We start from the raw sequence: 19,234 nt of genomic DNA on the forward strand, positions 1-19,234 counted from the left end.
TTCTCTACCTCCTTCCTTGCGTTTTCATGTGAGGGTCACTTGTCCTGCATCTTGCACAACAGAATTTAGTTTCTCACTTTCATCCCAAGTCCTAGAGGATGTTTAGGGTCAAGTATTCCTGAGGTACTGGGTGTGAGGTGACGGTGAGCTTGACCTTTGCCCACAAAAATATTTTCATCTTTGAGTCCCAGTTGAAGTTTGTAAAATATTAAGAGATCCTCCGAGGCGTTCCTGGAGTCCTGAGTGAATGAGAATAGGACAGATGGAAAATCCAAACCGCCCCTGGCAGCGGCTGGCAAAGAGGATGAACGGACCAAAAAAAGTTAACTTGGTTATTTAAGACAGGAAAAGAGTTTTGAATGGAAAAAAGCTTTCATCAGCAACTATCTGTTCAGTCAGACATGAGTCAGCAAAACTGTATTTCCCGATGTGGTCTTGGCTGATTCATCCATGTTCCTTCTCACCAAGAGGAACCAGCCGAAGGGTTTGAACCAGGAGGACTGCGTTAATCACAACCTGCTCTACGCTCATTCCTGAACAGTGAGCGTATTGTTTCATATCCCATGTTCCTCCCTTCTCTCTGTTAAATGTAGATCATGGTTCCACCTCCTAAAGACATCCCTCATCATCAAGGGTTAACCATTTATCAGGTTTTATGCTTCAGAAAACATTAACTGATGTTTAATTTGAAGTGAGGTTCTGCCCCCCCCCCCCTTCATCCTTTTGCTGCTCTTTTATTGTGAAATAAACTTCAAAACAGGAATCAAATCGTTTGGGTTGTGTTTTTTCATACTAATTTCACTCGGTACACTTACATAATGTTATGCAATCCAGTCGAGTCCGTCATGAGCTCTGCTTTTACCGAGCTCCTCATGTTTGAGTCATTGCTGACTCTGTCAGAAAGGTCATAAATCAATTTAGAAGTTGTATCATTATTATTGTTATTGAAGCCATCGGAGGTGCAGTGATGCAAACGTGATATCAAAATATTATTGGCAAAACATCAGCGGCAGCTCTTGGTCTTGGCACAATACAATCCTGCTCAAGATGAGTACAAATTACCACCTGAGGCATGGAGTAGATGAACGCTTCTATGGTTTTTGTAATTGCTGAATTTGCTGCTGTGGTAGTGGATCACTTTACACTGTGGAAATGCAGCGAACGAAGAGGTCGACGAGTGCACAGCCACTACGCAGGCTTGATGACATCCCACTGCAAACCTAAAATGACAGTAAAATAAACAATTTTCCTGAAATCAAAGTTCAGAGTGAAGTTTACCCAGAGTGCAGGAGACAGACATCAGACACGGTGCTTCTGTTCTGCAGTCCTTTGTCCTTTTATTTAAGATGAAGTTGTAGAATCCCAGGGTGACTGGAGAACAGAATGTTCCCTCTGGCCGTGTGTGAGCTTGTTCATGACAACATGTTATTCAACTGTGCTTATGGAAAACAACAACTGCACAGACAATGCATGGAGATTTATTAGTCTGGTAAAATGTTATCTATCCCTTCACCTAGTTCACCGTATCAAGCGTGTGTGTGTGTGTGTGTGTGTGTGTGTGTGTGTGTGTGTGTGTGTGTGTGTGTGTGTGTGTGTGTGTATCAAATGCTGCAGGTCAGAGAAAATGATGGAGCAACTTTTAAAGATCCCTGATTGCATGATGTCTGAAAATGGTCTCATCTGCTGGTGAGACCCTTTTTAAATAAAAGCCTTAAGGTAAAAAGTTTAAAAATAAAAAAAATGAAAGATTACCTACTTCGAGGTATCTCTCTGTCTCTCTCTCTCTCTCTCTGTCTCTCTCTCTATATATATATACACACATATATATATATACATATATACATACATGTATATATATGTGTGTATGTATGTATGTATGTATGTATGTATGTATGTATGTATATTCCAGTACACAGCCAGTATGTAATATTATTCCTATAAACACGTGTAATGCAGCTCTACATGCAAAGCAAACTTCCACAACATGAATAGAAAATATCTACACCATCCTTTCATAAAAATAAAAAGGAAAACAACTCATCAAACAGAGAAAACAATATGTTCTTCTGCCCTCCCGTGGATGAGGGAGTTGGGTTTTTTTTTTTTTAAAAAAAAGGAAAAAGTCTCGGTTTCTGGTGACCTCTGTCTGCCTGAGGGGGAACGGCTCGTCTCATCGCCGGGATGAACTCCACTGTTGACGGTATAACGGCGCCCTGGCGACATGTTTACCCAACGTAATCACGACATGGACATCCGTTTATTGTGACAGCCACCCGGAGCCACCAGCTACAACCCTGATACTCAAGATAATTAACTCTGAATGCATTGGTATTGCTTCAATCTGAGCAATGTCTTCAGCTAAATATGCAGCCAGCTGGCTAAAGTTGCCTAGCCGTTAGCTGTCAGGTTAGCTAGCCAGTCCGGTAGCACCAAGCTAGCTCATGTCTTGTGCGGCTACGGGCTTTCAGCAGCTGTCAGCATCACCACTGCGACAACGAGTCTCCTTCTCCCCGGCCGATTGATGGTAGGGTGAGGGGAACGATGCTGACACTCCTCAATTTCCTTTTAACAGGTAAGCTGCTGGAGCTAAGAAAGGCTAAGTTTAGCTAACGCTAAGCCTGTTAGCAAGCTTGCAGTCAGGGACTTGATAGGTGACGTTAGCTTCACTTGTGTCCCGAACGGAACGGCCAGCTCGCTTAAGCTTTTATTTAGCATCAGTGCATTATTTAGCACATTGTGTTAACCACGTAACAGTACGTGGGTTTGGTCCTCGGAATGGAATGGATGAAACCTTTAACTAACGTTAGCTAGTGCTTTGATTTGGAATGCTAACAGTCGCGAAATAAACTAGTTTTTTTTTTCTTTCTCTGATTAGGTTTATCTGTAAATTGCGGGCCGAATGTTTGATTGCCGGTTCATGTGAAAGCAATTTAACAAAATTAATGTGAACTTCATGTGCTGTGTAATCATAATGATGCTAGTGAAGCATGAAGTGTGTTTTTGTTGGTAAAGGTTGGCATACAGGGCGAGTTCATGAAGCATTTATCCCAGTTTATCAGCATCGAAACTGACCATCAATATTAAAACTCTCAATTTGAGCGAATGTGAGAATCTGTTGATAGGATGACGTGTCAGACATCAACGTAAAGCAAGTTGAAACAGTATGTTAATATCAGGGTTCAGAAATTAGTGGAAAAACTCTGGGAGAGTCATGGAATTTGATGATAAATTGAGTAATTTTCCAAAATAACATCGGAAATGTTTTGGGGAAATTTGAATAAAACCTTGAAATCTTTGAAAATGTGCCTCACAAATACATGGATATTAAAATATGTGTTGTTCGGTACATATTTATGTAGTCAAAACGCTTTTCATCAATTTTAAGGGTTTTGACATGGGTTCCCATGACTTTTTCATATGTAGTTGGATGTTTCAGACCAAGTTTAGTCGTGACAATTTTTCTCGCAAGTGTAATAAAAGGCCTGGAAGTCTATTGGTTGAAATTTGTTTGAATCCTGCTATGACTTGAAGTGTGTATGGATATTAATCTGTATTTGCACAATGATTATTCATCAGTTCTCTCATTTCCTCACAGGTCTGCTGGGGGTTCTGCAGGATAGAGTCGCTGCTTTTGGTAAGACTGGGACTTGAATAAACCTGCTTCATCTGTAAAATCTTCAACGGTTCTCGAACACGCGGTTTCAGATTGTTGTTTTGTGATGCACAGATGGGCTTAGACTAGTGGATGGCGACCACGAGTGCTCTGGCAGAGTTGAGATACTTCGCTTCAATCAGTGGGGGACGGTTTGCGACTATGGCTGGGACTACCGGGAGGCTGATGTGGTTTGCCAGGAGCTGAGATGTGGATTAGCTTTATCTGCACATCGAGGGGCAGCATTTGGTGCAGGAAGGGGAGAGCTGTGGCACGTGCAGTGCACCGGACACGAGTCAAGTCTGACAGATTGCACTGTTTTCCTCCGCAGTAGCTCCTACTGCACCCATGAGAATGATGTGGGGGTGAAATGCTCAGGTGAGGCTTCACCCTGCAAAGCTTTTCCTGTCCCATGTATTGAATCTTTGTAACACCTGATACTGCATACTGTACTCATATTATAGCCGGAAAAGCAAACCTCTGCAGCAGCGATTCGTGTTAGTATAAAGAATAGTTTGCGTGTGAAATTAATGATTTTAAGCTTCAGAAAATGTTTCATCAGATTGTGCTGACACTTGAACCCATCTTTACTCCCAGGTACCCTTTTAATGCCCACCCTCACCCTGCTGTCACCTCACACTGTGTTCTCTCCTGGGGAGGCGGTTCGCTTCAGCTGCAGTGTTCTGCCAGGTCACCACCTCAGTGACTTCCATCTGTACAGACACGGCGTATCAACGCCGCTGGTGACACAGAGGGTGGACCAGAGCCAGATCAGAGTGGAGCTGACGCTCACAGACTTGGATACTTCTCACCAGGGCAGCTATAGCTGTCGGTACAGGGTCAAAGGCAGCTCACCTTCGCAGCTGCTAAGCTCTCCGCCTAGCAACGGCATCAACATCACTGTGGGTGAGTCATCATGAGTAACTCCCCGATTACTTTGGAAGCACTTAGTTTCGTTGCGCGCTTACGTTTGATTCTTTTTATGTCTCAGGTTTGTTTGTTTGTTTTTCTATGTGATTTCCTTATAATTTCACAGCTCTTAGTTCACTGGCATTTGTTTCATTGTAAGAGTTGATGTCACGACTAACCTTTGGGTGTGTAACAAGCTTTGAGCCTCTCTGAGATCGGCTCTTACAGATAAGATGGGAATATTTTGTGATGAGGAAGAAAACCTTGAACGAGAACGATAATACGTAAATGTGAATGACCTTGTATGACCTGACCTGTTTGATTCTTGTTTTTGGCTGATCCCAGTGGAACTCCTGACTCCCCAACACTGGTACAACACGTCTACAGAGGCCCCGGCTGGTTCTGTTATTAAAGGCCACAGCTTTAACATCACCTGCTCCACACCGCAGCAGTACCCTGGAGGCTCCTTTCAGCTGCGTCTGATCCGCACCAATGGCACAGTGCGCCAGTCCCTACCAGCTCTCACCCCGTCGGTCACATTCACCTTCCCCAGCGCCCAGAGCTCCAACGAGGGCTACTACTACTGCCTGTATCGGGTCCAGCTGGGCGGACGCACGTTTGTCTCCAGAGAGAGCCAGCCCCTGCCTATATCCATCCGAGGTGACTGATATGGACGGAGACCGATGATGAATTCTCTAGGCTTTTACTAAGAGCGTCATATTTTTTTTTAGGGACCCTTAAAAGATAACATTTGACAGAAACGTGTGATGTCAGCAGGCTTGTGACATCAACATATTCAGCCAATGATGCCCCTCAAAAAAAAAAAAAGGGGGAAAAAAAGCGGTTAGTTGAGGCAGTCGATGAAAACCCCTCCTGTCTGTAACAACACAAACCTCCCGTCTACCGCAGACCCAGATCCGGTGCTGAGTCCCATGGTGATCAGCTGGCTGGTGTCTGGCCTGACTTTTGTTGTTGCTGTCATCATCATCGTCATCGTGGCCAAGGTGCTGTGTCACAAGGAGAAGAAGCCGTCTGAACTGGAGCGAGAGACCAGATCCTGTAAGTTCGCCTGTGCTTTTGAACAGGCAACCTCTTCATGTTATAAATATGAATAAATAAATGTGTTTATTTGTGAGTTAAATCCAAAGAGGGACTTTGAGGCAGACTTCGTTAAAGTGTTTTTAACTAAAACACAGCATGTCAGTTTTAAGATGTTCTTCTGTCTACAGGTGAGGAAAACACTTATGTTGCCTTATCCATCAACAAGCTATGACCAGGAAGAAGGCAACGGATGGTTAAAGGTCAGAGGTCACACGGTCCTTAAATACCAGTTTACCTGGTTGGAAATGTTTTAGTCTTGTAGTTTTCTGTTGTCCTTTTCACTCCCTGCTGCTCCTTTGGTCTTCATGGTTCAGAGAGGGACGTGATCCCGGTCGCTTCAGCCAGTCGCAGTTCCTCTTGAGCGAAGATCCTGAGCCCGTCTTCCTTGTTATTTAAGCAGATAAATATAAACACGTCCCCCATTTATTTCAAACTTGTTTTTGGTCATTAGTGGATCCAGTCAGTGTAAAATCAAGCTACTGTGGATCTACTTTGATTAGAGGTCCTGACAGGACACATTAAAAGGGAGTAGGAGGGTGAAAGATCCATTTCTGAGCAAATGTAGAAGACTTCTCACAGTCGGTAGTCTCTGTGGGAAAGAGAGCTACTGAGTTCTGAGAGTGTGTGTTTTCTTCTTGGAGGCAGAATCTCTAGGTAGTGGACCGTCAGGAGGCTCAAGGCAGAACCTTCATGGACCCACTGGCGGCAGATGAGGCGCAGACCCCCAAACCCTGGTCGACGACCCACACTCCGGACAAAGGCAGCAGCAGGAACCACTTGGGTGCTGTCTCCGATCTCGTCTTTCACACCTGGACTCCTGTGTCTGCAGCGGATAAGTTTGGCTGGTGAACTTATGGCGAGATGCAAGTGAAGGGCCACCGGAGACTCAAAGTAGAGAACACTTCCCTGATGGTGGAAACCTGCTTTGTTCCAATTAGACTTCAGATGCACCCAAACCGGGCTGCCATGACCCCAGAGGTGGTGAGCTCCTACTAAAAGCTGAACTGGGAAGCTGTGACACGGGTTCCTCAGGTCTTTGTGCTGTATCAACAACCCTTCTCTCTTTTTTTTTTTAAATTTATTAGCTGGTTAAACTAACGACAGGATCCAGTAGCTTATTGTGCACTAGCCTCCACAGATCAAAGACCTTTAGAGGATGTTTTTGTATTCTCAGTCTAACCTACTATGCATCTTATGTCATGTACCAAATGTCCATCAATGCACTAACGGTGTGTAAATAGTGGATTAAAATGCTGCTGTTGTTGTAGCTGCTGGGTTCCATGAGTCTCACAATACTTGTACTTGAGAACAGTGGTTCTCTACCACCTGGGGGTCACCCGGATGTTGTGTGTGTGGGGGGGGGATTTCACGGCCCAGCAACAGTGTAATAATTTGTCTTTGTGAAATATGAGAGTCAAAGCGTGCCTGCACTTGAAAACTATCAAAACTGATAGGAGTTGTGACTCAAAGATCAAGATCAACTGTGAAACTGCACACGACGAAAGAAGATGGAAGATAATTCGAAAAAATGTCTTTATTCATACACCCTCAATTATTTAAACACTTGCATTTTTTGGCAGTGGAAGAGTCTGCTTGACACGTATATGTTTACATAAACAAGCACACTTATAGTGTATAATGGAAAAAGCGGTACAAAAGAAAAGTCAGTTATGAAAATGTTTTAACGCACAAATGTGTGACAATGGTTTGATTCTTCCGTAATAAAGCATTAACGTGGAAATACAGCTCAAATACACAGTTCGGTTTCTTATTTTTGTTTAATCCAGATTAAAGCCCCGCAACTGCTGATAAAAACCCCGTAAAACACATTCAATTACATTCTGTTAAATACCAAATTGATCCTAGAGAAACCACAAGTGAGTTTTAGGCACTTCTGGTACAGCTGGTCTGGAAACAGGAGTAAAATTTGTAAAATGGAAGCACGGTTGTACTCCAAGATTATAAAAAGCTGGATTTGGTCAAAGGTCTCCGCCACTATAATCTCAGACATCTACCGGACACATTCAGCTGCCCAGGAGGAAGTCCTCCTCTGACGGAGCTGTCCGTTTAAAAGTTGGGGGGGGGGGGGGGTGCTTCACCTTTTAATCATAAGGAAGCAAAGAACCTAGTACACAAATACACCGATGCAGATTCAGAAATATCCTTCAAAATAAAATATATGCTATATAAAGTCAAATGGTAGTGAATTTCAAAAGAATCATTCTATTTTTTTAGTGTATTCATTCGTCTCCATGTTGGAAAACACAAAATAGAGGAAAGCTGCCACAGCCAGGAAGAAGATGAACTGAACCCAGAGAGGGACGAAGCGAGCGGACTTGGGCGCCGCTGGCGGAGGAGCCTGAGGAGATTTCATGGGTGTAGATTTCAAGTAAGAGTTTCTGTAGGTGGACGGCATGTCGTACATGTGCGGTCTGAGGAGGAAGTGCAGCACACGACACGATCAACAAACTGGCCGTGACCAAATCTTAGCTCATTTTGATGTGAAACTCTGCAGCTCATGTATGGAGTTTTGTGTCTTTACTGTGCAATAAACAAAGTTTTAGAAGTAAATGAATGGAGAGTACAACTATCAACACTGTAATCCATGATGAAACTTTACCGCATTTATGACTGCATATCTTGGTAGAGCGTTGATAGATGGAAGACACGCTTCCGTCGGTCAGTGACGACCGCCGTGACAGCTCGCGACTGACTCGTGTTTCAGCTCAAGTCCCACCCACAAGTCTCCATTCAACTGAGAGTAGAGTTTTTTTGTTTTTTAACTTTTGGGCTGAGGAAATGCATTCACAAATGTTTTAAATTCAAAACCTTCTTTTTTGTTTTGATGAGCGAAGAGGTTTCAGAGACTGCTCGGTCATGAAAAGCTTCCTAAGAGGGAACTGAAAAGCCGGTGACGAGTGAACCAACAAACCCCTCTTTCGTGATTGCACAGCAAAGACGCAAAAGCAACCTCACACCTACAGTTGGCTCAAACGTGTCTTGTGACTGCTGTGCCACAAGGAGGCGCTAACAGCAAACATCAGGCTGCAACGTCACAATCCTGAGCCCAACAGCGGAGTTTTTAATGTTCCAAAGAGCTGAAAGCATTTGCGTGGCAGCAGCTGGTTACACTCTGAACACACTTACTTCCTCTGTATTCAGGCTCGAGTCGAGAGCCACACGAAGGTTTTGGGGATTCATCGGCAACTAAGACAAAAAACAACAACTCGTGGAATTAATTCCGACTTACTCTGGTTCAAATTCCCTCTCAGTCCATTCTGGTCGTGACCTCATGTAAGGCCTACTAGACAGACAGGAAAACAGTAATTGGTCGTCCGAACTGATTTTTGTATTTTATCGTCCAAAAGACAAAATGGAAGTGAATGAGAAAAAGCAATGAATTTTTTTTTTCTTCAAAACTGTAACAATAAAGCATTTGTTTACCTGTCGGCTGAACCGTCACTCCTGACCTACAGCAGTGGACAAAATACAACATTAAGACCTGACAAAGGCTCCTGAACGGATGCAGAACTGACTCAATATGTTGTTGTTACTTGACAAAACGAATATCACACTCAAGTCTGATTGTGCGTTTTGCAGGAAGCACAGACTACAACTGCTTCGGTGCAAAAAAAAAAAAAAAAAAAGTTCAAAAAGGAGGAAGAAAAATTATACATTTCTAATTTTTTTGCCACTTTGCTGACACAAATTTACTGTTGCAATTATATTTGTCACCGGAGAAACCACAGCAACCATCTGAAATGTGTTTACAACATAAATATGGAGTTATGCTAGTTATTTACCACCCAGGGTGAAATGTAACCTAACAACCCTTGTTTATGTTATATGATTTCTTTTATTCAAACGCGGTGTTTGTTGATTACTGAACTGGACAAAGACGACATTGATTACATCCGATGATGTGATTGTGAGTTTATACATTTCTTGAAGGTTTTACTCTGTTGTTCGCCATCACTGATGGCGAAGAAACAGCAAGAAAACACAGACGGATACTTACAGGAGTCCTGTAAACGTACGTGACTTCCTCCTCTGAAATAAAAACACAAACATTGTGGTTAGTATCAAAGCAGGTGTGCATTTCTATCACACTAGCAACATCTGCAGTATCGTTATTGGGGCCCGAATGTACTCCAACCCTTTTTAAGGTAATAAAGACATAAATTCCACGCCGTCCAGCCTGCAGCCCATCACCAGAGCGGTCCTGAGTTCAAACAGAGCAGCGTGATCACGGAAGTGAGGAGGCAGTTGTGCTGTCAGCAGGTCAAGACTGTTGGAGTTTGTTAGTCAGCTAAGATTAGGTTAATCTGTAGTTTAGCCTGTTATCCCTAATCTACAATTCGTTCTCTGAGTTTGATTAAGAGGCCTGTTACATAACTGCGACTGAGTGGATCTGTTACAGCGGAATTAAACAGACACAAACGTGGTTTCCCCCGCCGGAGTACTACTCCACCTGAGTCATCTCCTCCTCTGCTGCGGAAGGAGATGCTGAAGCCCATCGACCTCCCAGAGGTCCGATCTGGTTTTCACCTGTGGCGCTATTAACGATGGTTGTTGTTCATTTGCATTTTGGGAAGTGAAGGATTTCAGGAGCGTGGCCACTAGGAAGGAGACTCTAACTCAAGACATGACGTTTTTACAAAGACGCAGACAAGAACGATCGCAGTAGAGCTGCCACTAGTTCGCCTCCTGAAGACAAAGCCCTGTGCAAACTTGGGTTTTCATATGGATAGAGTTGTTTTTTTAATGTGTTTATTTTGATAGCTATTTCAGCTGTAATCTGATGCACAATTTTAGAAGGAATCACTTTTGAATTTCATTTTTCCTGACAAAAATACACACAACTGTAACAAAGCTGGTGTGATTTTCGCTGCACTTTGTGTGCAAGTCGCTTCATTTGCAACGGTCTGTATGGCACCAAAAGTAAAAAGCACACATTCTACACGCCTTTTGTGTGTTCCAGCACCCTGACCGGCTGACCTCTAAAGGTCAAAGCGACGTGTGTCAACGATGCTCCACTGATGGTGAAGTTTGCTGACTTCGCATTTGAGAGTACGTCACTGGATTTTTCATTCAAAATCCTTTTTTTCAAAGTGCTTAGTTGAATAAGCATAAATTCCATCCATCCATGCTTATCCTGTAAAAGAGTTGCAGGGGGTGGAGCCTATCCCAGCAGCCTTTTGACGAGAGGCGGGGTTCACCCTGGACGGGTCACCAGTCCATGGCAGGGCCAACACATATGGACAGACCACCACTGGCTCTCCCAGCCACGCCTACGGTCAATTTAGAGTCTGGATTAACCTGGTCCCTCTTGATGTCTTTGGACTGTGGAGGAAGCTGGAGTACCAGAGAGAACCCACGCAGGGACAGGGAGAACATGCAGACTCACCCAGAAAGACCCCGTGCTCCAGCCGGGGCTCGAACTTGGAACCTTCTTGCTGTGAGGCCACAGTGCTGACAACTGTGCTGCCCTAATCTTGGCGCTAAGCATAAATTAAAAAAGTGCCATATTTCTTTAGAAATGTGACTGAGTAGAAGTACAAAGTCCCCTAAATTTATAACACTCAAATAAGGCATGAATGCTTTGGCATCAAACAAAACATTCGCCATGCACCGTCATATCGGCAGATTGTCGGTATCGGCAGATATCGATCTGATGGCCGATGTTTAAGTCACGCTTGTTGTGCTAAAGTCTCTTCCTTTCTACTTCTTATCTGCTATTCATTGTGAGTAAACGGTGACAATAAAATCTGATTTATGATTTAACTGGAAGAGAAGCGTGTGCTGAGAGGAGTTACCCTCTTCTCTGTAGTAGGTCTTGTCCGAGGATGGACTGGGTCTCTTCTCTCTGGCCATGGCTTCCTTCAGCTTCTTCTCGTACAGACTTCTGGTGGAGTCTAGAAAGACAGGAACGTCACAACGAACCATGCTGTAATGAACCGAGGAGGTCAACCTCAGGTGCGAGGGAAGGTTTAGTCAGCTAGCACGAAAACTGACTCCAAACGTGGCGCAAAGTTGAAGGTGCGCCACTCACCGACCACCGGTCCGTGTTTGATCCCGTACTCGTCCAGCATCTCGCTGATCTCCTGCGCGGATTTCCTGCTCAGAGAAGACATGTTTTATTCGTGTTTATTTGTGTTTCTTTACGTGGCCTTTCTTCGGTTTTCTGCGGACAGTTTCAGTTGCTAAAAACAACCATGTCTCCTCCCACCGATGAAGATTGGACGCTGGTTTTGCTCAACGGCTGTTCCCGGTGAAAGTGTGTGGAGTCTAACGGGTGATTTAGACGAGCGAAGCCACTAAACCCCGCTCTGGTAAACTGGCGTAATTTAAAAACATACGCATCTTTTTCCGTGTCCTTGTTTTTCTTCTTCTGTTGGGTTTTATCTTTGAGTCGAGAAAGAAAGCAGCGCCACCAGCCGGTTTTCGGCTGTGTTGACCCGGTAAAGACAAAGACCCGGGAAACCCAAACGTCTGAAAACCTCCAACCAAGCCGAAGTTTTGGCCTCCGATAGGTGGCGGTAACGTTCCGTCTGGTTACTGCTTGCCGTTAAAAAAAACCACAAGAAGAAGGTTTTAGACCAGTTCGAGTACTTGGTGTCCTGCCAGAGCAAAAGGCATTAGATTGTCCTCACGATTGTCTTTGAGATAATGCAGTTATAAGGATGAAATAATTGAGACGAAAAGGATTATATTGTGTGATTGGGATAACGGTCTTTGAACACCTAGATTGTTTTCACTGACGCATCAACAAGAAGCAGTTCTTATACCAGATCGAGTGGATTTCAGTTTAATTCATTTATAGTGTGTGTGGCATTGTTTCATCTGTTTGTTATTCTTCTGTATTTACCCGCAAAATGTCGTATTATCAGCTGTCAAGTATTTGTTGCGGGATAAGAATGCTCTTCAGTGTTTGATTAAAGCACTTGGGTAAATGTGCTGTGTTACTTCCCCAGCTGAGTACATGCAGTGGTTGTGACTCCAGTATGGGTCAGATTTACTGCTATTTCAACAGAAATACTCATTACTTACAGCATTACAGCCAAATTCATTACTTTGTCTGTATTACTTTTAATATATTTGAGAAATTGACTCGCACACATTGATGGAAAAATGGCAGCATCCCCCCCAAAAAAAGCCTTTATTTCACACAAACGGCAGATTGCAAATTATAGTTCACAACTCAGAGTATTTAGCTCTTTACACAGCATTTTTACAAAGCAATGCCACCATATTGTATTTCCTCATCTGTAGATGTACAAACAGCATTTCATGCCAAGAAGAACAGCTTTAACCCTTAAAGTAATCGGGGCTGAGCCAGTCTGCATGATCTGTGGCCAACCAGAACATGAGCACTCCCAGGAAAACCACCAGACTCATCTTCAGCATCAGCTTCAGCATGTCGAGACACTGTTGGGAGGCAAGTCGATAGAGCTCACTTGACGTGAACAAATGAACGACGTGGATGTGAAATAAAGGCCACACACCTTGTGTTTTCTGCCGCAGAGCTGCGTGTTCTTGGGGTCCAGCTCGCACGCTGTCAGCGCAGTGTTTGGGGGATCACAGGCAGGTTTCTTCGGAGCCGTTTCATGGTGTTCCTTTGATTCCTGTCCAAAGACAAAGCAGTTTAGGAGATTTCCTCATGCTGTCAATGTTTGTCCACATGTAAATACCTCAAATGTTTCTGCAGAGCTCAGGTCATCCTGGTCCTGGTCCTGGTCCTCGTCCGTGGAGCTGCTGAGGGACTCTCTGTCACTGCTGAGGATACATGTTGTTATTGTTCTAGAACAAGTGTTGAGCACATATGAGGATTCGTGCTTACCTCTCAGTTTCATACTGAATGACTTGAGACAACGGGTCTGCACAAAACTGAACTTTTATCTTCCTCCCTGAAACCGGAAACAGATTTATGTTGTCAGACATCAATACTTGTTGCCGATCTTTCTCTTGAACCTTGGTACTTCTCCTCTACACTCACCCTCTCTGCCATTCTCCCCGTCGCTGTCATTGTAGAACTTGTAAAAAGCCTGAATTCTTTCCTTCTCTTGTTCCCAGCTTCTCTCCTCCTCATACTCGTCGTCTCCCAGTTGTCCCAGCTCGCTCGTCTCTGAGGCCTCCAGCTGAGTGTTGAAGAAGAAGTCGTCATCCAGAGATCCCTGACAGGAGGGGCTGGTGGTCCTGCCGTCCGCTCTCTGTACTGCTGAGTAGCTGTTAACATCTGCAGGATGTTGGCTCACACCTGAAGACAATAATTCTGCTTCGTCTCCTGCAGGTACCATGTCTTCAGAGAGACGCAGATCAGTTGAGGAGACGTCGAGATCCCACCTGAGGCTGAAAGATGATGAATCGGGTGTGGTGTAGTAACAGGAAGCTGCTCTGTCTCCGCTGTAAAACTCTGTGTCTTCCAGGTGCTTCTTGTTGTTCTTGGAATCTTGTAGACTCGACGGATCTGAGACCTCCTCATAGATTCTCCTCCCTTGGACCTCGTCCTCGCTCTCATCTGTCCATCCATCATCGCACTCTGTCCCTGCTGCATATCCCAGCTCGCAACGTATCCCTTCACGTCCCTCTCCAGTCGCTAGTCTCAAGCTCATGAACCTTTCATCATCCATCTCTAGACCTCTGCTGTCCAGATACCCATCCCCCTCCTCATCCTCATCTCGTCCCATCCATGTCATACGGCTCACAGGTCTTTCAAGGTGGATGTTCTCCTTCGTCTGCGAGCTGAGGTCAGATACACAAGGCAAGACATTCTGCTGGTGATAACTCTCTTGATTTTTTCCTTCGTTTTCAACGTAGTCGCAGGAGGAAAAATCGTAGGAATAATCTGCCAAGCTCTCCCCGCCCTCCTGGTGCTCCTCACCTGAGAAGTCCTTCACTTTCTCTACATTCTCGTCAGTATCGACTTCCGCAATCAGATACTGCAGATTTTCTTCAGATATTTCTGGAAACTCTGAACTAGCGTTCACCGGCTCATCACCCTCGTCAAAGCAATGAGGGGAAGTGTTTTCTCTTCGCTCAATTTTCATGTCCTCACACTCAGAATCAGAGGACTCCTCTGGCTTTGTTTCCTCTCTCTTGTTCTTGTCCTCTTCAGTTCCATCACCTTCTGTCATTGTCTCTCTGCCACGTTCTGGGACACTCCCAAAATAGGACACTTCCTCATCACTTTCACCTTGCTCCTTGATTCTAACTTGAGGGGTTTCAGTACCCTCCAGGGCCAGAGGTTGTCCCTCGGCAAAGATCCTGTCCTCTTTATTATGATTGCGGAACTCATAGTGAGCTGACATCAGGGAATCCCCTGCTCCCTCATCTTCCTCTTCCTCCTCTTCATCCTCTTCTCCAGAAGCAGAACTTTCCTCTTCGTAGCTTGAGTTTGAGTAATCCTCCTCCTGGTATTTAACATCAGGCTGCTCAAAATCAGCGGTTTCATCCATGTAAGTTCCCTCGACGGACACACTTATGTCATCAGATGCTTCCTGGTTAAGATTCTCGTCTTCCTCTGTTGGTTGGTTTTCACAAGTCTTTTCTTCATCAAACTTTAAACTCTCAAAGTCAAAATCTCCAGCAGGGAATGATGGTACAGATGTGTCTATAACAACATGATTTGCATTCTTTTATCTATTTATTTTTCTTTTTAAAAAAGTGCTGCAATATGAAATTAAAAAACAGACATTTATCATATATTTCTTACCCGAAAATGCCTCACTCAGGAGATCAGCAAAACCTTGTTCCATCTTGCCAAGTAGATGAAATACTACTACAAGTTAGACAAACATTACTGCATGGCACAGATGATCTCTCAGAAAGGAAGAGAGCGCACACCAAGTCTCATCTGTTGTCACCAAGAGTGGCTTCCTGTCAAACAAAGGAGACACAAATGGCGAGTTCCGAGTAAAACATCTGCGAAAGGCAGGACTGTAGACGTCTGCGCTACAGAAGTCTAACTTTAGACCGATCAAAAGACAGAAAAAGGTTTATCCAAAGAGCAGAATAATCAAGTTTTGTGTTTTCTGCAGCAGCAAGAACTCACCTTCACCAGCTCACGACATCTGCTTTGATGTGGTTTCAGGTGCAAGATATAAACCCAACACACACACACACACACACACACGCAGTTTTTCAGTTCATTTTTTTATTGGTGCGTGACATGAGAAGCGATTTTAGATTTGATATAAAAGTGCAATAAGTTATTCTGTTTCGCTGTCATAATTCAGTGTAGCAGCTAAAATCAGTTAAAACTGCAGCTTGGTGTTGATGGCTGGTGGTTTACAGCTCATGGCGGAGGAGGTAGCGGTGGCTGGGCTTCAGGTCGACTTCTACTGGAAAATGATCACTCACCTCCAGAGCCTGGAGTACCATCAGAAGCATGAATGTTCGTGTTAGGAACAATAACAGGTTCGTTTGTTTGAGTGAATGAAAGGCATATTCTGATGATACATGTACCTCCTCTTCAGTGAGATGGAAATTCTCCTTAAAGTTGAACGGTTGAGCGGAACCTGGAACTACAGTGGAAATAATCTCACGTCCGTGCACGATGATCCTGTTAAGGGATGAGAGATTAAAAGTGTGACACACTGGATTAACGTGACGACGGCCTGGGACGTCATTTTCAGAATTACTTTGTCCGGATGCCCAGTTTTCGCAGACCTGTCATATGCACAGTGCGTCTTCTCACGAACGGTGGTGTCCTCATCGTCTCCTATCAACCAGTGAAATTTCGGGTCACTTCTCAAGCGAACAACTCGCCAGCCTTTGATGGTGACGTAGCTGCAGCCGGCATTGAGGTCGCCTAAGATGATCACGTTCTAGGTGAATGAAAGGAAGTAAAAGACCAAGATGGCTGAGGTTTATAACCAAGATCTAGATAAAGTGACCCAAATAAGACAAACATAAAAACCCACGTCCGTCTTCCACTTCTTGCTAACGGCTCTGAAGACGCTGTACAGTTCATCCATCTCCTTCATGGCCGTTCTGGGGCAGGTGTGCTGGCCAATCAGGACCAGATCCTTCACCACTGAAAAACAAAACAAAAGATGGTGTCTCATCCAGCTTTAGACTGTATTTCAGGGGTGATGTTTCCATGGAAACTGGCATGTTGTGGAGGTGCAGCCTTCTCTTTAACTCCTCCACGTTCAGTTATTATTTATTATTTGTGTCCATCTTCTACTGGCGTCAGTGGCGGTAGATGAGAACAGCTGCACAGCTACATGTGTTCGTTCTGTCACTCTGTGGACCGCCACCTCACTGTTTATCTGATATATTGTTGTTGTTTTTCTTTGGCAGACTAACTTTTACACAATTATTCTGCATCAGGTTGCATTTTTTTGGGGTTTTCTGAAACCTGCAAAGCTCAAGATATGTTGTTTGACAGCTCAGACCATCGTGAACTCTCAAAACCTGATCACGATGAGAATATCAACAAAGATGTCACCTTTAAAAACAGCGTGGATGACACGTGAAGCAAAAGCAGGATACCCAGCAAGGCAAAAGAAACCAAGACAGAGGCAAGATGAAAAAATGAAGAGAAAGTCCAGATAAACTTGACCTTAAAAGACAAAAGACCCAGAATTGTGAGATTTAAAAAAAATCAGTACAATCAGAGTGAAGAGAGAGAGACGATGTCACGCAAGAACAAATGAATATGGTAAAAAGAAGAAGTAAAAAAAAAAAAAAAAAAGACGAAACAAAAAGTCCGTGTCAAATGAAGCTGTTTGTTTGTTTGTTGTTTGTAAAGTTTAAGGCTTCTGATTCTGCAGGCTTCATCTCCTCAGGCAGGACGTCCCAAACCTGATTCTGGTTCCGCCCCCAAGTCGAGGGCGGCCAGGCCCCCCCCCCCCCTTGAGGATCTAAGACTAGACTGGATCACCCGACCGGCTTGATAAGTGTTCAGTTACACCTTAAAACGAATTCTCTGTTTTTTCCTGTCTTTTATTTACATGTTGTTGGGGAGTGAAAGCGAACGATGAACGGCTCCCTGGAGAAAACGTTGGTGTCGTTGGTCCCGACTGCCTCTAGCTTGGGGTGCTGATAATGATCTTTGACCTTCAGCATGTTGTCTCTGGAGAGGATCAGGGAGAGGACAAGAGAGCAATGAGGATGACGTGGAACTGCTGTAGAAAAGCGTCACGTGGGACAGGTGTGTTACCTGTAAACGTAGACATACTGCTCCTTGTAGCTCCTCCTCCCCAGCCTCTCACTCTCCACGTACGAGTACGAGTTCAGTTCATCAAACCTGTCGACGAAACCGTGGTATAAAAAAGTCCAGGATGTCGATCGACGATTCTCCAGGTAGATTTTTAGATTTTTAAGGCCAAACATGTACCTGTTGAGACCCTTCACCAAGTTTTGAATCGCTTCTCCTTTAGAGTCTCGAACCTCCTGAACAAGACACAAGTCACACCGAGAAAGAATCTCCAAAGCCAAAAACAAACAAACAAACAAACAAAAACCAAATGATCACATGTCTACTTGTGCGTGGATCTTACTGCTATCGGCCATCGGGGAAGTACACATGAAATAAAGTACCTTTAGAAGAATCCCCATCACCTTCTTGTTGTTCGCCTTCGATTCACCAAAACTCTTCACATTGAAAGCACAGATTTTCAGGGCAAGCGCAGCATTGAGCGCACACAACCCCACAAGCAACAGCAGACCTGCAGTCCTCATCTTGTGGACTCTGTGAGGAGTTGAGCAAGATCCTCTGTCACGTTGGGAAATATTGTACAACAACCACCTTTCAAACAGTCCTCTTACCTTCCGCGCTGGTTTGAGCAGGGGATTGACCTCGGCCCGGCAAAGATCCATCTCTTCAATGGGCGGTGGTCTATTTGGGAACATGCAGGTAAAGCTGGGTGAAAGACAGCGGCTGTAGATGTGCGTGCTGGATGTGCTGTGTCAGTGCCTGGTGAGAATGGAGCTTCATCTGGAACCGTTAAAACAATAAACAATGGCCGCGTCCCACTCAGAGAGCTCAGCTTTGAGTGGGTTTTGTCCCTAAGTTGGAGTGTGATTGGCACAATGCATGATGTCACGTCTGTCACTTTCATGAACTTTTGCGTGGAATTTACCACAAATAATTCAGTCGGTTTAGCACAGACAGGAGCAGCTGGCAGGACGCACACAAAGCACTGCACCCTCTGCTTTTCTGATAAAGAATTATTTCATTCCAACCCATTTGGTCAAATTAATTTCACAAATATTTTATAGGCTATTTTCTTTTCTTTTTTTTTTTAAATTCTGTCTTCAGTTCTCTGACCAGGTTTGTTCAGCAAATACGTATGGAACGAGTACATTTCATTTCTGGTGCATTTTCTGGGACCTGGCCAACCTTTGCTGCGGTTCAATTCATAGTCGTGACGACATCTCCTCTCAGTGAATCTTGATTTAATTGTCGTATGATTCATTGCCCAGCCCTTCCACCCAAATATACAGATACTACATTACCTTTGTGTTATGCAGCCTTTTTTTGACCATGCACCTCATGATCCAGTGTGGGATCAGCTGAACAAGCACCGACAAATGAAATAAATCCATATCTAAAATGGTTAAAAC

The 19,234-nt window shown here is 44.2% G+C and overlaps 4 protein-coding genes across 10 annotated transcripts; 1 reads left to right on the forward strand and 3 right to left on the reverse strand.

The window, feature by feature from the left end:
- The first annotated feature begins 2,149 nt into the window (after nt 1-2,149).
- On the forward strand, nt 2,150-6,732 carry LOC147256516 (uncharacterized). The gene is made up of 8 exons (XM_086214592.1): nt 2,150-2,572; nt 3,596-3,634; nt 3,728-4,030; nt 4,250-4,558; nt 4,907-5,221; nt 5,471-5,620; nt 5,791-5,862; nt 6,308-6,732. Exons 1-7 carry the CDS (start codon nt 2,542-2,544, stop codon nt 5,832-5,834), a joined length of 1,191 nt encoding a protein of 396 aa, XP_086070718.1. The 5' UTR covers nt 2,150-2,541; the 3' UTR covers nt 5,835-5,862; nt 6,308-6,732.
- Nucleotides 6,733-7,180: 448 nt separating this feature from the next.
- On the reverse strand, nt 7,181-12,031 carry LOC147256517 (uncharacterized). Of its 4 annotated transcripts, none has more exons than XM_086214595.1 (7): nt 11,892-12,031; nt 11,715-11,779; nt 11,479-11,577; nt 9,681-9,712; nt 9,107-9,132; nt 8,913-8,966; nt 7,181-8,094 (listed from the first exon to the last, which is right to left on the reverse strand). In XM_086214595.1, the coding sequence occupies exons 2-7, from the start codon at nt 11,752-11,754 to the stop codon at nt 7,881-7,883; spliced, it is 465 nt and encodes a 154-aa protein (XP_086070721.1). In that variant the 5' UTR covers nt 11,755-11,779; nt 11,892-12,031; the 3' UTR covers nt 7,181-7,880. The 4 variants fall into 4 exon arrangements, with proteins under 4 accessions (XP_086070721.1, XP_086070722.1, XP_086070720.1 ...); XM_086214596.1 differs by having other exon boundaries at nt 11,877-11,931; XM_086214594.1 differs by having other exon boundaries at nt 8,913-8,963; nt 11,715-12,015.
- Nucleotides 12,032-12,801: 770 nt separating this feature from the next.
- Nucleotides 12,802-15,733, reverse strand: LOC147256518 (uncharacterized). Of its 3 annotated transcripts, XM_086214598.1 has the most exons (7): nt 15,714-15,733; nt 15,375-15,538; nt 13,659-15,272; nt 13,503-13,569; nt 13,354-13,438; nt 13,168-13,287; nt 12,802-13,090 (listed from the first exon to the last, which is right to left on the reverse strand). In XM_086214598.1, the coding sequence occupies exons 2-7, from the start codon at nt 15,415-15,417 to the stop codon at nt 12,971-12,973; spliced, it is 2,049 nt and encodes a 682-aa protein (XP_086070724.1). In that variant the 5' UTR covers nt 15,418-15,538; nt 15,714-15,733; the 3' UTR covers nt 12,802-12,970. The 3 variants fall into 3 exon arrangements, with proteins under 3 accessions (XP_086070724.1, XP_086070725.1, XP_086070723.1); XM_086214599.1 differs by lacking the exon at nt 15,714-15,733 and having other exon boundaries at nt 13,354-13,435; nt 15,375-15,559; XM_086214597.1 differs by lacking the exon at nt 15,714-15,733 and having other exon boundaries at nt 15,375-15,559.
- Nucleotides 15,734-15,840: 107 nt separating this feature from the next.
- dnase1l1l (deoxyribonuclease I-like 1-like) lies at nt 15,841-19,180 on the reverse strand. Of its 2 annotated transcripts, XM_086214602.1 has the most exons (9): nt 18,437-19,180; nt 18,209-18,359; nt 18,006-18,061; nt 17,829-17,915; nt 17,620-17,741; nt 16,585-16,697; nt 16,331-16,488; nt 16,127-16,223; nt 15,841-16,030 (listed from the first exon to the last, which is right to left on the reverse strand). In XM_086214602.1, exons 1-9 carry the CDS (start codon nt 18,727-18,729, stop codon nt 15,950-15,952), a joined length of 1,158 nt encoding a protein of 385 aa, XP_086070728.1. In that variant the 5' UTR covers nt 18,730-19,180; the 3' UTR covers nt 15,841-15,949. The 2 variants fall into 2 exon arrangements, with proteins under 2 accessions (XP_086070728.1, XP_086070727.1); XM_086214601.1 differs by having other exon boundaries at nt 17,829-18,061.
- Nucleotides 19,181-19,234: the final 54 nt, after the last annotated feature.

This window comes from Aulostomus chinensis, chromosome 9 (assembly GCF_037954235.1).
Source record: "Aulostomus chinensis isolate RoL2024-O1b breed Wild chromosome 9, RoL_Achi_v1.0, whole genome shotgun sequence".
Taxonomy (NCBI): Eukaryota; Metazoa; Chordata; class Actinopteri; order Syngnathiformes; family Aulostomidae; genus Aulostomus; species Aulostomus chinensis.

Bases quoted from the DNA above. Each gene is read 5' to 3' on its own strand.
- LOC147256517 (XM_086214593.1), bottom strand. From the start codon at position 11,796: ATGTCTTCTCTGAGCAGGAAATCCGCGCAGGAGATCAGCGAGATGCTG. The intron at 8,967-9,106 runs GTAAACAAATGC...CTGTCTGTCTAG, and splicing joins AGTGACGGTTCAGCCGACAG to TAGGCCTTACATGAGGTCAC. The intron at 8,095-8,912 runs GTAAGTCGGAAT...CTTCCTCCTCAG, and splicing joins GAGAGGGAATTTGAACCAGA to ACCGCACATGTACGACATGC.
- LOC147256516 (XM_086214592.1), top strand. From the start codon at position 2,542: ATGCTGACACTCCTCAATTTCCTTTTAACAG. The intron at 2,573-3,595 runs GTAAGCTGCTGG...ATTTCCTCACAG, and splicing joins CCTCAATTTCCTTTTAACAG to GTCTGCTGGGGGTTCTGCAG. The intron at 4,559-4,906 runs GTGAGTCATCAT...GGCTGATCCCAG, and splicing joins CGGCATCAACATCACTGTGG to TGGAACTCCTGACTCCCCAA.
- dnase1l1l (XM_086214601.1), bottom strand. From the start codon at position 18,729: ATGAAAGTGACAGACGTGACATCATGCATTGTGCCAATCACACTCCAA. The intron at 18,360-18,436 runs GTAAGAGGACTG...AACTCCTCACAG, and splicing joins TGCTCAAACCAGCGCGGAAG to AGTCCACAAGATGAGGACTG. The intron at 16,031-16,126 runs GTACATGTATCA...ATGGTACTCCAG, and splicing joins TCCATCTCACTGAAGAGGAG to GCTCTGGAGGTGAGTGATCA.
- LOC147256518 (XM_086214598.1), bottom strand. From the start codon at position 15,417: ATGGAACAAGGTTTTGCTGATCTCCTGAGTGAGGCATTTTCGG. The intron at 13,439-13,502 runs GTAAGCACGAAT...ATGTATCCTCAG, and splicing joins ATTCAGTATGAAACTGAGAG to CAGTGACAGAGAGTCCCTCA. The intron at 13,288-13,353 runs GTATTTACATGT...GTCTTTGGACAG, and splicing joins GCTCTGCAGAAACATTTGAG to GAATCAAAGGAACACCATGA.